This window comes from Periplaneta americana, chromosome 15, assembly GCF_040183065.1.
Source record: "Periplaneta americana isolate PAMFEO1 chromosome 15, P.americana_PAMFEO1_priV1, whole genome shotgun sequence".
Lineage (NCBI taxonomy): Eukaryota > Metazoa > Arthropoda > Insecta > Blattodea > Blattidae > Periplaneta > Periplaneta americana.
This window is the reverse complement of record NC_091131.1, coordinates 62,711,800-62,732,921: the sequence shown is the minus strand read 5'-3', so window position 1 is coordinate 62,732,921 and position 21,122 is coordinate 62,711,800. Positions and strand designations below refer to the sequence as shown.

General features: G+C 36.2%; 1 protein-coding gene across 3 annotated transcripts in view; it reads right to left on the bottom strand.

The window, feature by feature from the left end:
• The window catches only part of LOC138715017 (uncharacterized), a 31,819-nt gene extending 11,310 nt beyond the window's left edge, over positions 1-20,509 (bottom strand). For 2 of the 3 annotated variants that reach the window (XM_069847409.1, XM_069847406.1), the window contains exons 1-10: positions 19,696-20,509; positions 15,212-15,382; positions 9,341-10,357; positions 7,797-7,978; positions 7,399-7,604; positions 7,066-7,235; positions 6,742-6,969; positions 3,387-3,600; positions 576-700; positions 220-338 (exon numbers count right to left, since the gene is read on the bottom strand). In XM_069847409.1, the coding sequence (XP_069703510.1) occupies positions 220-338; positions 576-700; positions 3,387-3,600; positions 6,742-6,969; positions 7,066-7,235; positions 7,399-7,604; positions 7,797-7,978; positions 9,341-10,357; positions 15,212-15,382; positions 19,696-19,869 (2,606 nt within the window). In that variant the 5' untranslated portion in view covers positions 19,870-20,509. The remainder of the gene's footprint in view (positions 1-219; positions 339-575; positions 701-3,386; positions 3,601-6,741; positions 6,970-7,065; positions 7,236-7,398; positions 7,605-7,796; positions 7,979-9,340; positions 10,358-15,211; positions 15,383-19,695) is intronic. The other variant, XM_069847407.1, reaches the window with a different exon arrangement.
• Between the last annotated feature and the right edge of the window lie 613 nt (positions 20,510-21,122).

The following is a 21,122-nucleotide window of genomic DNA, read 5'->3' as shown; positions in this document are numbered from 1 at the left end:
ATTTCGTTAATCGCCTTTTGAACAGAGTATATGACATTTCGTACTCATTTGTCCTGATGCTGGAACCTGTATGTAATGCCCAACCATTGAAGATGTTCCAGGACATGATGAATGCCCAAAAGTCTACTTCTGAGCACATTCATCGAGAAACTCAAACCATCATTATGATTCTAAAAATGACTAAACCCTTATCAGCACCATTCACTCTGAGCTACTTACTTGAACCATACATACTGCAGCCACTGACACATGCAAGCTGAGTCCATGAGCCCTTCTTCCTGCTGAAGAACTACAACGCTGTTGTCAGCAGGCTGTGCTTCCTCCTCCACTCCACCCAGCTACAGAAGGTTAACAATCAAGAGTTGAAATATGTTCGATATTTGTAAAATTGACCAATAAATTGTTATAATCGTGTTTCTTTTTTTATCTTATTGATGAGTGAATTCAGTTCATGTGTTTAATTTAACTTTGTCACAGTACAAATTGGTTCAATTGTATTATGTAAATTATTCAAACAGCATACGGTATATAAAAAATAGTCCTGAATGTAACTTTTTTTTATGTTTTTTTATTACCTTTGTAATCACAGCAGGTGGCAATATGTTTCCATCAGCGAGACATGCCAACACTATTGTAGCATGACAGTTTTCCATTTCTGACCGCCTCACAAGAAGCTGCCGTTTTGAGTTCGTGGTTGAGCCTTAAGCAAAGATTTTAGTTAATGATTATCTATATCTTTAAGGAAAAGTGATTTACTCTAATTAAAAATATTATTTAATAATTACCGAACTACAGGCTGATCCATTTGGGTATGGATAATATTAATTTATTATTATAAATCTGTTATGATAGTATGAGATATTTCTTGCTGGTAATATTAGACGGGAGTTTCCATACATGGTAAGAATGAAAATCAACAATGCATAATGTGAAATGAAAATCATAGATGATTTTAGAAATCAATAGCGGGCACAAAGTGTTCTTTGATATGCTAAATTTGAGTGTGTTAAATGAGTTCAAAGAGAATTTCGACGTGAGTATAGTGTACGTAATGTACCTAAATATGATTCTATAATGTTGTGGTATTGAACATTTGTCTCCTACGAGCTTGAAAGTTAATTATGGTGTGGAGTGAGTCGTAACAGTGTATGGACCAATCTTTTTTGCATAAAATACAATACACTATGGATCTTACTTGGATATGTTGCAGTTGTTTCTATTGCCACAACTCGAGGAAGACAAAAATATGAATTCTAGCAAGATGGTGCACCCCATCACTGGGCATGGGAGGATCGTCATTTTCAATTGTATGTGCTGTGGTGTAGAACATACGACATCATTGTGCAGAAAAATGGTTTTACAAGAACAACAATTTTGAGGTTGCTAGGTATGAATTATGTCATTATAATTTATTTATTGTGTCATGATCCTATCCCATCTGCTAATGTGACACATTTTCATCCATACAAAATTCAGATGGTACAACAATTAAAATATCGCAACATTCTCAATTTAAATCGCATGGATGAAAATGAAGACTTCATTGACACATTGTGGATGTCTGATGAAAAACATTTTCATCTCAGTGGTAGTCACTTGAAGGACGTCCTTTTCAAGAAATAAATGGCAGACTATGTATTTTTATGATTTTACATGTCATTTTGAAAAAAATAAATTATTGAGTCAATAAACAATAATTTATAATTGCCTGTTGCTCTGCCGGGCCCTGTAATAAGAACCTGTGTGAATGGTAATGGATTGAGTGCAGATTCAATTCTAGTAGACATGGAATTTCCCTCTTGAGTATTGATAAGTTTTTAGCATAAGATGGAAAAAGTTACCCTATTTCAAAACAAATCTTAACAGCCCTTTCCAGAAATAACAAAATTAGTAGTGTAAGTACATCATCTTCATTTTTTTGCGACACCTACTGTACATGCCAGTCAGTAGACAAGGTGTTACAACTTTCTTACTTGTTCCAACAGTGTGCTTATGACAGAGCTACAGGGGAATGATGTGTGATGTAACTCAAATTTAAACCAGGTGAACGAGGGTAGCAATTTTGGTTCTTAGTTATTATTAGGGGGCGGATGTCGATGAAAAGTCATCATCTTATTATTCATATTAGAACAATGTCTATTAATATAGAAATCCTTTCTATGTTAATATGAACGTAAAAAATTAATTTCTTATATTGTACTTTTTGCATTTTTCGACGTTTTTGAACTAATAGGTCATTTTTATATTTTTTTTTTCGGAATTTTTGGTCATTTTTAATACTTTGAAGAACTTTTAGATCATTTGGAATGCATTTTACTTTCTTCTTTACTGATAGGTCTGTTAGATCTTTTTCTAAGCAATCAGGTCAGTAGTAATTACCTACTGAATAAGTGAATAACAGTGAAGTTCGAGTTTTATAGTTTGAAACAAACTGTAAAGACTATACCTCATTACACTTCAAGGCTTCACTTCACACAATGTAAATAATATAAAATGCTTGACAACAGCTTAGTTTAAGTGAGGGCTTTGACCACCACTGTTCTTTTGTCGGTATGAGGGTGTCTTTAGAATTTATGTTTGGAAGGCAAGAAACTTTCACCGTGTCCTGGATAGGACGTTGTGTTCCCATGGAAGGAAAGGGACAGTATTTTTAACACAAAGATTGCAAGAATGCAAGCTGCACTGACAATTTGTTTTGTCATTCACACGCCCCATCTGGAAGATCTGGTAACAAAAGTGAAGAACGGAAGTAGGAGGAGACGGAGAATGAAGGCATGACATGAACCATCACCTATTGAAACAGATTGTAAACCCTCATTAAAATCTATAGTTTTCCCTTAAAGCCTTTATTTTTTTGCATGTCCTTTTTCTCTATCTTAGCCAAATTCCAGAAAGTTGCCTCCTCTCTCCGACATTTGCAGGGCAGTCATTGAAACAAGGTGACTAATTTTTAAGAAGTTGTGGTACGAGTACTTAGAATAATATTTAAATGTCACTTTCTTTTAATTTTACGTCATTTTTCCATTAGTTTAAGGGCATTTTAATGATCATTTTAAGTAGATTTTTAGGTCATCAACATCTGCCTCCTAGTTATTATATTCATAGACTGCTTTCTAAATTATTCTGAAACCATAGAGCAAGTAGCCAAGAAATCAAATTATAAGAAATCCAATAGTGATAATATGACTTGATAAAAGAAGGGAATTTAAAAGAACATGATCACGAATAATTTATTTTGAAAGCTTTTACTTAAAATAATAATTATTTTAACTGTCATGTGAAATTAATGACAAAGTACGAGTAATTTATTGATACTGTTTGAACAATACTGTTACACAGAAATGTCAATTTGTTAGCAGAGTAGATAAATAAATTAATGTCCTCACCTGATACAAGGGCCGAGAAGTTGAGGTACAGTTCGTCCATATTGCCCACATGGCTAAGAGCCAGCTTGCCATCCCTCACAGTCCTCTGGACTTCGGAACGAAATGTCTCCACTTTGCGGAGCAAGGGAGTAGGCAATGCAGTGTCCAATACTGGACTCTGCTGCAAGAGCTCTGGGTGTCTCTTGCAGAAGCGAATTGCCCAACCTGGTGATGCCTGTCACATTATCACAAATGTCACAAATTCTTTCTTTGCAAACAACTCAATTTTTATTTTCCTTATACTGCTATACCTCTTGTAGATGAGACTCACAAACAAACAAGTTGAATGGAAGGTTCGTTATAACGTAAAACTACATTTGTGAGAGATCGTGCATATTTGCTTGGTTTCCGCACAAAACGAATCCGCGGAAAGTCTAAAATTCCACATTCAGTATTCCCAATCTAACACACATAACAATTTCCCTCTTCTTACCGCTTAAGTGACATATTGATTTTACTGCTTTAGGCTTTTAACGAATTATTTTTAGAGACGTTCAATATAGTAATAATTATAAACTGGAAACTTACCACTGCAATTTCATCTAAATTGCATTGATAATTATTGTTTTTAAATATTTGCAAAAATTAAGTAAACTCTACAATTCCACTAAAGTTTCTGCATTCGTGATGCAAGTAACATTAAGGAAGCCGTGAAAAAATCAACAAGATTCCAGACTCATCAAGACTGGGGAGAAAAAAAAAGACAGACGTATATCACGGCCTGCTGGAGTAGAGTAAACACAGAAAACATTTTAAAGCAACAATGTTGAAGATAGATATTTTTGTTTTCCAAATTTGCCGTCATTGAACAGAAACCAAGAAGGAGATTTCATTGCAACTAATTAGAAATTCCTCTTTCAGGTATGTAATAAACGATGTTTGCACAAAATAATGTACGATACACGAGCGGTATGTTTTCTTTCAAATCTCGGAAATTAAAAAAGCTCAACTACGTTTCGCTTTTTCAAACTTTTCCTCGAACATGAAAACTTCAACATACCGCTCTTGTAACGCATATTACTATTACACGTTTCTATGGGGGGGTCTGAAAAAAAAAAACGTGCAAGAGGGATAATCGTATAAGTGAGAAAAACGTATAACTGAAATGGCATTTAATTTCATAATTAATAATATGCAATTATTTTACAAAAAAAAGAAAACATCAGTTACAAACACACTTTCTCTTTCTTCCACTCATTGGAATTCAAAAACTAATCAGCTACCATCTCATCATATTGCTGAGTCTGTCAAAATATTTTCTTTCAGTTTGGAGTGGTGTTAGAATTTGGTTGTAGTTAGTGTGGTCACAGATTTGGACCTGGATTCTTATTATTCTTCCCTCTGGACATACTTCTCTCCCCTCTCTGAATTGATTCTTCCACAGGTGCATAATCAATTTACTGAAGCTAGTTTGTATGGGACAAGAACGAGCAGCTTCGAATTTCCAGGAATTTCAAAGTCGGCCCACATCTTAACAATGAACACATATTGTACCGTATTTACGTCATTATAATATGCACTTGTTTTGACAAAATGTCGTCTTGAAAACTGGGGTGCTCAATATATTCGCACTCAAAACATTCCGACTCGAACAAATTAAAATTAATGTTCTATTTATGTTACGAGATATGAAGGAAGCAACTTACAGAAAAGGCCACCTGAGTTCGTGTTTTCTAATTCTTTGCACACTTTTCATTCGTAATTTCTTATCCATTTTTTACAACAATCATTAATAAGAATACTATTTTTAATTATTAGAATAATTTACTAACACTTTCTTTTATTGTGAGATTTTATGAATACAACTCTCAACAATTTCGCGTCTTTAATTAAACCAAAAGAATTTACTACTAACTGCTGACAAAAGAGTAGCATGACGATAGTTATTGTCAATCAATGTTCTGACACCAACCAGACCTGTTCTGATACTACAAATGAGGATGGATGTGATGTATAGCTAGAGGTAAAGAAGTGCCTTCATAACCCATCTTGATAATATAATTTTAATCTTGAGTGGTTTCTAGCACATGTGTGTATCATATTCGCCAGCTTTTTTTTTTTTTCTGGATTTTAAGATAAAAAAATTGGTGTGCATATTATATTCAATGGTGTAAATACAGTATTTTCGCATTCTTACATTTTCATGGCAAACCTAATTTCGAGCAAAATTTAATTAGAACATATAAATGAAGTTCTATACTTCTCGGGGTTTAAAATATGATTGTATAAGTGAGAAAAACAAACAAACAAAACATATATAACTGAAATAAATTAACATGGAAAGTATAGGAATTTTGCTGGGACTTCAGAAAAAAATGTATAAGTGAGAAACTTATAATTAAAATAACTACTGAAGCTTTCCTGGCGATGTGATAACTCAAAACGTTCTCGGGCTTCTAGTCAGGTCAAAGTTAGTGATCCACTGACATTTCGAGGATGTTCATCTTCGTCTTCAGAGTTAACTGATAATTAGGGGGATAACTTGCTCCTTATTTATAGTGCCAGGGGGAGTAGTCGACTGAGGAGCTATGCGCTGATTGACTCTTCCATGTTACACGCAGTGTGAAAACAACTGACATGTTGTCTTGTGTTGTTTTGCGGCTGATTGACTGCACGTCTCATGGTAGGCGCAGCGGACGTGTTCTCATGTGTCCTCCGTTGATGACAGCTCATCGTTTGGGCATTGAGAAATTTAATAGCAGACAACATGTCGGCTGTGTTCACATCGCGGTCCGCACCACATGTAACATGGAGAACTAATCAGCACAAGCTCCTTGGCCGACTACTCCCCCTGGCACTATAAATAAGGAGCAGGTTATCCCTCTAATTATCAGTCAACTCTGAAGTCGAGGAAGATGAACATCATCGAAACGTCGGTGGATCACCAACTTATGACCTGGCTGGAAGCCCAAGAACGTTTGAGGTATAAATTTTTACACTACTTATATTTTCTACCTACAGTGGCATATGTTCCTCTCAAAAGAAAGAAAATTTGATAGTGTATTTTATTGTACTTTTGAAATACAAAAGCTATTAAAATTTAGGGTCCTGACTCACTGGAAAGAATGAATTTGTAAGTACATACATACATATATATATATATATATATATATATATATATATATATATATATATATAAAATAAAATGGCTTCCTATCTTGAGCTAAACATGTATCACCTGACATTTTCAAGAATAAACAAACTTTTCAAATTATTTTCAAGCAGGCAGACAAGCAAATACCATTGTGAACAATGGCAAGATGAAAATCAGTGTTGTCAACAAGTATAGAAACCTGCTCCACAATCAGAATCTTACCTTGAAGGCAGTATCTGAAGCCAGGGTGAGGGCGTGCACTTGCAGGTCGTTGTGGCTCAGACTGTTCCCCAGCTCCAGTTGTGTGAGGGCCCACTCCAACATGGCATCATCCCCCTCATGGCGTAGTATCACGTGGAAGCGATCACACCACCGCTTGTACCACCGGTACGAGCACTTGATGTTCTCATTGCCTTTACATCGGTATAGTTCCAGGCCCTTTGCTTGCACCTGTAGACGGTTTCTCGTATTGTTAGCAGAACCAAGAACTGCACTGACTCAAGTATAATGTTTCAGCTGGATTAATAAGAATTCGTGTTTATGAACCTCGTGCCATGTAGGCTTGCTGCCCCTCGTCTGCTGGGTCTGGTACCACTCCCAGATCTCCTGGTCGATCTCTTTGTCTGTGTCAGAGCGTCTGGAACCCAGTTTCTTAGATGTTATCTCTTCCACCGCTTCTACACGTTCACAGGACCTTTCTGAAGACTCTGCCTCATCTGAATCACAACAGTTGTTTGTAACTATCACAAACACCTTATATTTAAGTAAATACCTATACAATTCCTATGTCACACACATTTATATTATACATAGTATCAAACTTGTTGATCACATTACAAATATATTTACAAGCTCGTGAAAAGTAACTCCCACACTCACTACTAGTATGTTTAGCTCTGTGCAACTGAAGCCACTCGAACACCCTTTTACGGGACACATTAAAAGTGCGTGCAGCCACGATTTGACTATGCAATTGTGCAAATACCGCCACTTCCATCTTGAAAGCCTGAGGGTACTGGATATGATGCTCCTGTTTAGATTTCTCCCTCTCCAAACCCTCCCGATATACCTGCTCCTCATCAAACCTGCCAACATATCATCATTCACAATTCATAAAAAATTATATTTCTAATGTCTTAAAATATCTTCTTGTACAATTTTCAACAGAACACTAATGACAAGGTTGCAGATAAACATTGGAAGTAGAATATTTTTGGAAAAGATGTTCTGAGGCCAAACTCAAACCAAAAAGCAGCCATGTTCTTTTCCACACATACCTGCTGACCCACAGTTTGTACCAATGACAGTTGTCAGTGGAGCTCTGCCCCATTATTTGCCTTGCTTTATCCTTCACCTCTCCTGCTGTAACCTCCCGACCTTGCTCTCGACATCGACGCAACCATGTAAGGAACTGTTGATCGACAGGATGTGACACTGGGGTCTGCACTTTCTTCCTGTTCTGAAGCATAGAGCACAGTGACTTCAATACTAAAGAGAATCAATAATTCTGAAAAGATTGAAGTGTCTCCTCCATAGTTTTCCAAATGCCAAGAAATGCAATAAGTTCAGGATTAAAAGTCTGATGTCTCATTTGGCGAAGATTCTCCTGCAAATACTGAATCTACATTTAAAATGGAAAAAAAGTTGGAAGAAGTGCAATTTGGCTTAAGCTAGGGAAAAGGTATGAGAAATGCAATTGAAATAATTGGCAAAAGATAGCAAGAGAAAAATAAAGAAGTGTATGTAGTATTTGTGTATCTGGAAAAGGCTTTGACAGAGTGGATTGGAATAAATTTATCCTGAAGGAAATTGGTGCAGATTGGAGAGAGATGAGGCTATATGAAATAACGAGTCAAAGTCAGGATAGAAGAAGAAATATCAGAGGAAAGTGAAATAGACAAGGATGCCCTTTATCTCTTACCATGTTCAACATCTACTGGAGAATTTAGTGAAGAACTGTTTTCAGAACATGGAAGGGGTGATAGTAGGAGGAAGAAGAATAAAGTGCGTAAGATTTTCCAAAGATGAGGCATTATTAGCAGAAAAGGAAATGATACTAAGGGATATGAACATGTCGAGATAACATTATTGTTGCCACGTAACAGGCCTGATGAAGTATTACTCTACAACGAAATCAACCCCACAAATGATAGCTGTGAGCATTATAGGATGAAGATAAATGTAAACAAAACGAAGATCATGGTAATCGGAAGAAAAATAAAGAAGGTAAAAGTACAAATTTGAAATGAGACAGTAGAACAATGGACAGCTTCAAATGCTTGGGATGTATTATAAGTAGTAAAATGAGCTGCTGCCAGGAAGTCAAAAGAAAGGTAGCAATGGCAAAGAAAGGTTTTATCAGAGAAAGAAGCAACTTCTAAGGACCCCTGGAAAAAGAACTAAAGAAGAAACTAATGAAGCACTTTGTGTTGAGTGGAGCATTATTTGAGTGCAGAAACATGGACATTATGACGAAATGAAGAGAAATAACTAGAAGCATTTGAAATGTGGATATAGAGAAGAATCGAGCATGTGAAATTAGAGAGACAGAATAAGAAATGAAGTTGTGATAGAATGAGTAGGTGAAGAAAGCATAATGGTGAAACTGATCAGGAAGAGAAAAAGAAATTGGCTGGGTCACTGGCTAAGAAGAAACTGCCTACTGAAGGAATGGTGAACAGAAGATAAGTTTGGGGCAGAAGAAGACATCAGATGATAGACAAAATTAAGATATTATATGCATCATATGTGGAGACTAAGAGGAAGGTGGGAACACACGGAAGATTGCAGAATGCTAAAGAGTGGTCTGAAGTATACTCACCTGAGTCAGCTGTCTCTTCCAGTCCTTTTCTTTTTTCCAAGATGATATCGTGCCATCATTGACTTTAAACTTCTTAGCTGTTTCCCTCAATGTGTGGCTTGCCGCATAAGCAAGCACCTTAACCTTGAACTGAGGAAGGTATCTCTCTCCCTTCTTTCTATGCTGCACCACTGACTTCTTGCTCTTCTTAGAAGCAGGTTCCACTGCTTCAGGATTCCTTCTTGTATCAGCATGAGACTCCAATATTACTTCTGGTGACAGTACATCCTGAGAGACAGTCGACGTCATTTCAGGAACGTTCACACTTGACCCTTCACTGTTAATCCCCACCTGCACATCCATGTGGAAGCCGACATCCTTGAATATCGAATTCACAAAATCCTCATTATCTGAGGAACATGTAGAGACAACATTATCGTTGTCACGTAACAGGCCTGATGATGTATTACTCTGCGACGAAATCAACCCCACAATGTCTTTTAACCTATCTGCTTCAGTGGTTGTTGGAATGCTACAGGGGTAAGAATCACTATGTTGTAAATCCAGGTGGAAATTATCACAATCTGATAGCATATTGTGCTCGGGATAATAAAGAGAGTCCATGCTTGGTCCTGCAAACACACTCTCTAATGAATCTGAGCTCAAAGTACTGCCATGGAGACTGTGCATGACTTCGGGTGGCAAGTAGTCCACAATGTTCAGCATAGGTGTGGACAGCATTGCATTTGATTCAGATGTCTGGTCTGAAATGCTGCTGGAACAACAAGGTTCAATACTTTCTGTTTCGCGGTTTGCTTCTTCTGCTACTTGCTGCATGTCAACTGATTTCTCTTGTGATATACTCTCATTAGTTGAAATGGAACCCCCTTCAACATTTTTGGAAGAGGGTGTTTCACACCTTGTTGACAATGTAGAACTTGAAGGTAACTCTGGTTCTATACTACACACTTTGGAGAGTTGGTCAGGACTGAAATTCTGACATCTCTTCACCCATCGTCGATACCAACCATCACTTGCCTGAAAGTGAATACTGAAGTTGGTTATGAGCAACATGAAACACAAAAAGATATATAACAAAGGCTATCAGGTATAAAAATAGTCAAATGACACGTACTCTCTTATCATATGTCCGCTGAGTTAGCTCTTTGGTAGCATGTCTGCCTCCAGACTAGCCGGCCTGGGTTTGATTCCCAGCGGGGTCAGAAATTTTAATGTAAAATTTCTACCTCAAGACTAGGAGAGATGGCGGTGCACAACTTCTAATCACTAAATTGTGCACCAATATGCCTAAGTTAAATCCCAAATCTCTCCACAGTGCATATGAAGAGAAGGCATATGTCACTGTTGATAGTCATTTTGGCACATACAGTAAATGTTTCTTATGTAATCAAACATTACAAGTAAAAAGTAAGCTGAAATCAGTCATGTGAGATTTAATACTAGCATTCCAAAATGAAACTACTATTGTGGATAGAACAGTTGGAATGAGGAAATCTACTGCACTTTCCGAAACTTAAAGCCTTAGATAACTGTAAGAATATTTCTCTCAAAGGATTTATAGGTATTGTAAGACAGTGGTATTCAATCTATAGTACTTGTATCCCCAGGGGTACGTGAGATTACCTCAAGCAGTACGAATCTCATTGACCATGTATGTAAGAATGCTAACAAATATATTTTATTATACTTGTTGATAATTATTTCAGTTTACATATTTTTTTTTTACAATATCAACTCTTGTTTTTTTCTTATAATAATAATAATAATAATAATAATAATAATAATAATAATAATAATAATAATAATAATAATAACAATAATAACAATAAATAATAATAACAATAATAATAATAACAATAACAATAAATTTATTAATTCTGCAAAGAATTCAATCGTGAATCCTCTTCGGGCAAGACTCTTTCTTTGATAGCTCTAAAATATTCAATCTATCTTCTGAGAAATCACATAGCTATATAAAGTAAATTAATAACACAATAATAATAATTATATTTCTCACTAAAACATTTTCATAAAATTGTACGTATTTACTATTACTTGTATATTTGGTATATTTTGTCCTTCAGGGCAACCCCTATTTTAGGGGAAGTTTCTAAAATAAATAAAATATTGTAGCTACAATATCAATCATAGTGTTTTGTTATTTCTGACATAAATTGTAATGCAGTGTGGGGGTACGAAGGCAAAAAAGTATATTTTGGAGGTATGTTAGAAAAGAGATTGAATACTACTGTTCTAAGACATTTAGAGAAGCAATTCAAAACACGTTACGAGAGTAGGGAGAAAATGGAAATCTGATTCTCTATTTTTGATACCCCACTCACAGTAGATTTTAAGGATATTCAGGACGCACTATTGCAAATGGAATTGATCGACCTACGATGCAACCGTAGACTTCGTGAAAAATTCATCAATACCTCAAGTACTGATCTAATAGAAACAGAGCACTTCCGGCTCACAATTCGCAAACCTGAAGCAAAATGCTGCAAAAACAATAGCCATGTTTGGAAGTATGTATGTCTGTGAGCAAGCATTTTCTGTTATGAAACTTCTAAAAAGTCAACACAGAGTGAGGATGAGTGACAATAACTTGAGAAATAGTTTGTGGATATCTGTTGCTAATAATATTCATCCCAACTTCAAGGGCATAGTAAAATCAAAACAAATCTAGAAACTGAAAGTGTAAGAACAGAAAAAGGATCAGTCAAAACATGTCTCTCGCATACAGTGACAATAGTACGCCTGCTGGATAGACAGCCACGCACTTCATATAGCGACATGACATGCTACAATGGCATACTGGTGGCAGGAATGTTGACATAACTGGTCTAGGTATTGGACCAACAACAACAAATTAATGTAACATGATTTACCGATAAGACTTTATAGCAAACTGTCAGAATAAAAGGGATCAGGCATCTGGAAATTCTCATGTAGACCTACTCTATATGAGAGGCCAGTCATCAACAGATTCAACTTTCCCCATATTTACTTGTAGAGGCCTGAATGCAATGGAAAATCCTCACGACAAAATATAAGCATGTTGCCAGTAGTCCAGGTAGTTCATGAGGAGAAGTGCTGGATACTCCTTACTAGATCATCGAAGAAACGAAGATATTCTCAAGGAATTACAAATGATTCCAATTGTCCAGCACATACAGCAATACAGGGGCGATTTCTCAGGGCATGCTATGCTTGCTGCGCAAGCCCAATATTTTCGTAGAATGTGTATTTCTCAAAATGGAATTACGTACATTAAAATTTATTTTGATTTTTGGAATATTGTATAGGCATAATACCATCCTTAGAGAACATGATGATAATTGTTCAGATTGTCAATCAATATAGATAAATACAATATAATATTTGTTACTCAGTCAAATGACAAATCAATGTAAAATAATGACTTATATTATATGGTCATTAAGTTTTAAACACATAAATTACATATTGCAAACGTTTTCGCCCATTCAGGCATCTTCAGACACAATTATACAATATCTCAATATCAAACTGTATAGTCATTACATTGGTGGTAGATAAACTGTTTAAAATTAATGATGTACAACATCTCCATAATTAAAATGTAATATTACAGGTCATAAAATTAAAATAATATTAAAATTAGAACAACGTAGTGTTATGATTTAAACTTCATAATATTCTGTGAAACTTGTTCAGAAGAGTCCAATGATTGATCGGTTATATGTCGTTTGAACGTGGCAACTGTATAGGTCACTATATGACGTGGGCAAAGTGATATTAGCTACAGGTCCGATAGCAGCAGGTCATCCCACATCTTCATAACTACTTCAAAACACAGGATGTTTCATAGTGACCTATACAGTTGCCACGTTCAAACGACATATAACCCATCAATCATTGGACTCTACTGAACAAGAGTTTCACAGAATATTATGAAGTTTAAATCATAACACTACGTTGTTCTAATTTTAATATTATTTTAATTTTATGACCTGTAATATTACATTTTAATTATGGAGATGTTGTACATCATTAATTTTAAACAGTTTATCTACCACCAATGTAATGACTATACAGTTTGATATTGAGATATTGTATAATTGTGCCTGAAGATGCCTGAATGGGCGAAAACGTTTGCAATATGTAATTTATGTGTTTAAAACTTAATGACCATATAATATAAGTCATTATTTTACATTGATTTGTCATTTGACTGAGTAACATATTATATTGTATTTACCTATAATACCATCCGCAGGTTGCACACCGCAAGTATCGCAACGCTTGCTCGTTTCTCGGAGCTACAGGAAAGACGTAGAAACAGCGAGAATATGATGCGCGTGCAAGTGCCATCCTCCTTAGTCCGTCCTAGGCGCACATGCTTCTGTTATGTGTTGTTTGAAGCTCTGGTCCGACAGCTACACCAACGACTATTTAACGTTACACAGACCAGTAATGACAGCGGGAATGTGCTGTGATTTGCTAGTGCAATGTAATTGTATGAGCAGAATGCATATGTTAACTGCTGCGTGCATTATTAATTCTTGCATTGAGTTCGGAATTGTGTGTTACTGAAACATTATTAAATCCATTTTCCCGAAGAACTATTCAACAGAAGACAGACATTATAGAGAATATGTGCGCTCGTTCAGTGCAGCTCAATACAACAATATGCATTGGTTGGCAGGATCGAAAAAAACTAAATAAACTGTTTTGTTGGCCATGTTTGTTATATCATATCGAACTCTACATGTGATAAGTGAATATGATCCATGACTTATAATGATTTCATAATTATAAAATAAATTATTTATGTTGGGTCTAGTTATTTTTATTAATTATGAATTATTATATCCTCCCATCTTCCTCTATGAATAAAAGAGCAAGCCTAACTTTCGTGACTAGCATTCGCCCCTGCAGCAATATAAACTGAAGTGAAAGAACATATTGACAGGATGCACTGCAACTGCATAACCAAATAGAATCTAGCAAAAAAATCTGATGGAGAGACTCTGTAACAGACCACTAGGTCAGTACATATCATGATTTCTGTAATGAATTGTCCCTTAAACGTATGGGTGATATAAAAAATTATGAAAACGCTATTCCTTGCTTCCTGAAATTAATGTAAGTCTAATACATGAAAGACAACGACGATGTATGAGAGGTCTTTTGACGATTTCGAAGTAAGAATTTGGTACATCTTTAGTTTCTTTGACAAGACTATTATTCTTGTGCACTATATGAGACTAAATTTTGAGACATTTATTTAATGAATCTGTGAAGAAAAAAAATAGCAGATATTTCATGGTGCAAACTATGTACGTATGCTATGAGTGAAACCACTCGTATTTTTACGACCACAATAAAAGTTCTCAACTTTGACCCTCAAACTCAGATTTATTCGTAGGGAATGTTGAAGAAATGAAAGTGCAGGAAAAATCCAAATTCTTTAGACAAGCTAATATGACATAGGCTATTCAGCAAGAAATTTTGTAAATTCGCACAGCAACAAGTTTCCCATTCAAAAATGAACAGTTTTAGGGCATGAGAAGCATACACAAAGCCAGAAGATTGCGACTTGAAGACTTTATCTAAGGAAATAAATGCACTATTTTTCACTTCTCTTAATACATGTGCCACAAAGCTCTCCATGTATCATGTCATGTGGGTAGTGTGCTATCTAAACCAAAGAACTCAGTGCAGGCAAGTGAGTAATAGATGCTCTCATTACGATAAAAGAACTGATCCTGGATTATTTCCTAATTGTTTTAATGCTCTTTGTTTCAGTTTTGTGAACTTGCTTACTTGTAATTGTGAACCCTTGTTCCTGTGAACTTGTAAGTTAGACCAATAATTGTAACCTACTTTGAAGTCCGTGATGCCAGCCTGGTGGAAGGCCCATTTTGCCCTTGCCTGCACAACTCGCTTAGACACTTTCGTTCCCTGTTGCAAGCTGGTGTCAGAATACCACTGCCACAGCTTGCGATCCACTTCACCATTTGCTGGCCGCAGACCACGACGAAACAGAACGGTCATCTATGAATCAGATAAATAGAAGAAAAACCTCAATATCCATGCAGCAAAGGTGTCAATATATTACTCTATCTTGGTACTAAAAAAAAGAAAAGAAAAGGCAAGAAGAACTCCTAAATTATTTCTCTATGATGACCAAAATAAATTGTCTTACTATATAAATGTACTACAATAACCTATTGTGCGTCCATAGAGATTAAATTGACAACCCTGAAGCAAGTTCCTTCTTCATTCTCACATCATCTTTTGTTGTCCATACATTTCTGCCATCTCTTAAAAACCTATCCATCACTCACTGTAGTTCTCATAGGGAAATGTTTGCAGTCTCCTCACGGCTAATTTTAGCACTTCCTTTCATAAAACTGGTAAGTAGGCCTAACTTTCTAACTACTTTTATTCGATTACACTGTTAAGGAAACTGTATATGTACAGTTGCAACATTAACGCTCTATGATATCCGCACATGGCAAGTGCCACACTAGATGAAAGCACAAATATCGTGTGTTGGTGGACATTTCAATGACTCGCCTTGTTTACACTGTATTCTATTTCATTCTGGGACTATCTCATAAATTATGAATGAGATAAATACGAAATCCCAATATCAGATTCCTTGAATGATTTGCAGTGGACCAAATTTTTTCTATCAATTGTTTCAATTACTACTATTAAAACACAGTCAATCCTAATTGGCTCTTGTACAAGCTCCTTTCATCTTGTCACAATCTTTCTCCCACTTGAGAAATAAAAAGTTACATTTAATGGCTGAGTCAAACGAAAAAATTTCATTGAATTGAAGAATAAGTGGTTTGACATTCTAAATAACCGAATAGTTGCTATCCAAATTAGCATGGCAGCGCTGCACATAAGTAAGTGGGGGAAGACAAATATATGCACTATATTACTAGTGCTAACAGTTCACGATTCCTTCACTATAAAATGCGTAGCACAAGCTCTTTCCTAACGGTGTCCAAGAAGTGCATGTGCAAATTTTGTGGTACAAAGTGCGACAAATACCACATTCTGAACTGTAGCGGATACACCAACACAATGACAGAACTCACACTTGCGAGCACTTCCTATTTATTATATTTTTGAAGGAAAGTTCAAGACCTGCCAACGCAAAATAAAGCTGTGTCAAAATTAGATTTTTTGCTACTGCTACACATTTCATCCACCTGGTCGTCTTTAACACTCATTAACTTATCTACCAACAACTATTATAACTAACGCTCAAGTATACAAACATGCCAGAGGATGATGCAAAGAAAAATACTGGGCACCACGCTACGAGACAGAATGACAAACGAAACATTACAAAGACTGACGAACACTACTGACGCAGCACAACGAGCCACGGCAACGAAGTGGACCTTGGAGGGACATGTGGCGAGACTACATCAGACAAGATGGACCCATGCAGTCACGATGTGGGACCCCTATGTCGGAAAGAGAGGACAGGGAAGACCACGGCTCAGATGGTCTGACATGTTTACCAAAGAGGCGGGGAAACAATGGTCGAGGACAGCAAAGAACAGAGTTTTGTGGAAAGAACTAGGGAAGGTCACTGTAAATAGATAACGTAATCAGTGTTAAGATATTGTAAATAGTAAAGTCAGTATTAGTGAAAGTGTAAGATAAGTTTTGTAAATAGTAAAGTCAGTGTTGAGAAAGTGTCAGGTAAATAGTGTAAATAGCAACCAGTGTTTGTCAAAGTGCCAGTGTCAGTATAATGTGTGTAGTAAAAGGTAAAGGTAAAGGTATCCCGTAACATGCCATGAAGGCACTTGAGGGGCATGGAGGTAGAGCCCCATGCTTTCCATGACCTCGGCACTAGAATGAGGTGGTGTGGTCGGCACCATGCTCTGACCGTCTTTTACCCCCGGGAAAGACCCGGTACTCAGTTTTATAGAAGGCTGAGTGAACCTTGGGGCCGTTCTGAAAGTTTGGCAACGAGAAAAAATCCTGTCACCACCTGGGATCGAACCCCGGACCTTCCAGTCCGTAGTCAGCTGCTCTACCAACTGAGCTATCCGGCCGCCCATAATGTGTGTAGTGCAGGAAAAAAAAATGAACAAAGAACAGAGTGCTGAGACTAGTTAAAGTTGAACAGGGTTATTAACCATGTCACAAAAGTAGTATACACGACAAGCTCGCCTGGATTGGCTCACCAAGCGAGTACACTTGAGCCATCCCTGTCGAGGGGGTTCTAACCCCATCACAGAAGGCCTGTGCCCAACTTGGGACATCATTGCTAACATTCATTCATTCATTAGGCTATAATGACAATGGTACCTCTCATTGAGGTTCTGCCTATTACATACATCCTTTGACACGAAAAATGGTCGCTCTCCTGTAGCGTGAATTTGTTTAAGTGTTGTTCAGGTTAGCATGTGATGCACATCAGGAAATATAGTAATTTAGCATCGAGATCTGAGGATGAAATCAAGTCATAGTATCGACGTAATCTGAATGTCACAAAAGACATAAATTGCTTATGAAGCCTTTATTATGGCTTAGCGATAGAGCTCTTTCTTCTCATTACAAAGACCGGGCTTCGAATCTCTCTATATAAAACGCATGTATGTAAACATGACGCACACAATGATTTCCGAGCTATTCCGAGGTGGGACTTAAGTTTCTGAACAGCAACCAATTTCCATATCAAAGGATGTACCTACATCTACTATCAAGCAGTACGATCTTACATGATATGTGTCAAAGGAATAACAATTGTTTGTATACATCTGAAGTTTGAATAATGTAATACCAGTATGTAACTAGTCAGTGAAGTATTCAATGAAAGAAACTGGCCACCCTACCCCATTATCACCTAGCTTAGTTACCTCATGAGTGATGCCTTATTGTGAGGTTCAAACCTGTCTTCGGACAGTTGATCAATGACAATGGATCGCAGAATTTCATCCAACCCTTCAACAGCTCTAGTTCGATTCCGAATACAAATACAAATGGCTTTTCAGAAACCCGCAGGTTCATTGCCGCCCTCACATAAGCCCGCCATTGGTCCCCATCCTGTGCAAGAATAATCCAGTCTCTATCATCATATCCCATCTCCCTCAAATCCATTTTAATATTATCCTCCCATCTACGTCTCGGCCTCCCCAAAGGTTTTTTTCCCTCCGGTCTCCCAACTAACACTCTATATGCATTTTTGGATTCGCCCATACGTGCTACATGCCCTGCCCATCTCAAACGTCTGGATTTAATGTTCCTAATTATGTCAGTGAAGAATATAATGCGTGCAGTTCTGCATTGTGTAACTTTCTCCATGCTCCTGTAACTTCATCCCTCTTAGCCCCAAATATTTTCCTAAGAACCTTATTCTTAAACACCCTTAATCTCTGTTCCTCTCTCAAAGTGACAGTCCAAGTTTCACAACCATACAGAACAACCGGTAATATAGGCCTAACTGTTTTATAAATTCTAACTTTCAGATTTTTTGACAGCAGACTACATGACAAAAGCTTCTCAACCGAATAATAACACACATTTCCCATATTTATTCTGCGTTTAATTTCCTCCTGAGTGTCATTTATATTTGTTACTGTTGCTCCAAGGCATTTGAATTTTTCCACCTCTTCCAAGAATAAATCTCCAATTTTTATGTTTCCATTTCGTACAATATTCTGGTCAAGAAACATAATCATTTACTTTGTCTTTTCGGGATTTACTTCCAAACCTATCACTTTACTTGTTTCAAGTAGAATTTCCGTGTTTTCCCTAATCGTTTGTGGATTTTCTCCTAACATATTCACGACGTTAGCATAGACAAGAAGCTGATGTAACCCGTTCAATTCCAAACCCTGTCTGTTATCCTGAACTATCCTAATAGCATATTCTAGGGCAAAGTTAAAAAGTAAAGGTGATAGTGCAGCTCATTCTTTTAGCCTGCAGTGAATTGGAAAAGCAGCAGAAAGAAACTGGCCTCTGCTATAAGTTTCACTGAGACACATTTTAATTAATCGAAATAGTTTCTTGGGAATACCAAATTCAATAAGAATATTAGCCTATATAAAACTTCTCGGGAAAATTTCAATATACGGATTCCTCACCAAAAATTATACCTTAAAATACTAAAAAGAGCAGATTTGTCTGCGTTTGTCGAATGCACATCATTATGCTTACGAAAAGGCATTTTTCAGTGCCAATAATTTATTTTGTGTGCACAAGGTTGGAATTTTGAAGTAAGAGGGAAAGGAAGTAATCAGTGTTCTGAAATGTATGCAACTTCTCTCTTTTAAAACCGAGTCAGTTCGATTCGGAATATCTTTAATAATACCTTAACTTTTCCTTACCTTTTTATTTGAGCACTTATCGCTGTCTGATGGCTTGATCGAGTTCTTTGCACTTTCAACAAATAAACCATTACCACTACTTTCCTTACTTCGTGTTTCTTCATTCTTACTTGCTTCTTGACTTACATTAGTCAGCTCGGAGCCCAAATGCTTACGAACTTTGTGTTTACCCATTGATACAATTATTCTTATAACGTTTAAAAGCGAGAGTAAGCATTCTCAAAATAAATGTTTATAATCTACAAACGGAGCTCTCCAATTAGGCTCTACCCATGATACAAATATACTATCAAGGTACATAGGGGTTATTGTATGTATGAAGTATATTAACTTATAAATCGAAAAGTAAAATTAATCCCGTAAAAAATAAAGGTTGGGAATTGAAATAGTGTAAGTAGCAGTGATAGGCTTTCATCATAAGGAATTTTACATTAATCTTTATGAAAATTCTTCAGTTGAAGCGGAAGCTGCATAACTGAAAATTAACATCGATTAAAATTTAAAAAAATGGCCAACAAGATTGTGCTACCAAATGTGTTCTAGTTAATTGGTGTTTGGATACTGAATTACATAACCAAACATTCTGAACTTGAACTGGTACAGGAATCACTAGCATAAACATGTTTCGTAATAAACATAACTTCATTACGATGTACGAGATATTTCAACCAAATTCGCATTTCAGAAGAATACAACTTCGGTTTTATTTGTGTTATCCACCTGTAGCTGATCTGTAGAAACGAAATTAGCAAAACAAAACTCGTAACATATGATCATGAATGCCATTTGTATTTCCATTTCCAATACTTATGGTCTACCAACATCACGGCATAAATTTATTCTGTTTATAAGTGATTCCTGTAGTGCTGTTTTATGAATACACTAATATAATAATTATATGTTTAATAATCAGCATCTCCTCCACCTACATCAAAAAGTGTTTTACACTATTACACATATTGTGCAGTCTTTTTAAAAATATTAATCTAATTTGTGTAATATTGGCAACAATTAATACCAGTCGTACCAATATGATTCACATTGACATGTGACTTGTAAACTGGTATATTATTTGTGTACGATAAAGATTCATATAATTTAATACAAGCAATATTTTAATTTAAAAATATGCAAGTATATTAGTAGAATGTGGTATTGACATATACACCTAATTACTTTCTTAGTCTGTGACTCTGCTAATAGCTGAGGGAAAAAGATCGTTAATTCGAAAAACCGACGAACGAGCTAGAATTTATTGAGAGACACACATTGAATGTTTATATTTAAAACTATGTCAAGCGAGAAAATGATGGTAACAAACAAATAATGGAATTAAATCACGTTCAACGTGTTAGAATGTTATATAAAACAATCCTAAAGTTGCATCGTGGTTTACCTGTAGAATTACAGGTTATGGGAAATAGTTA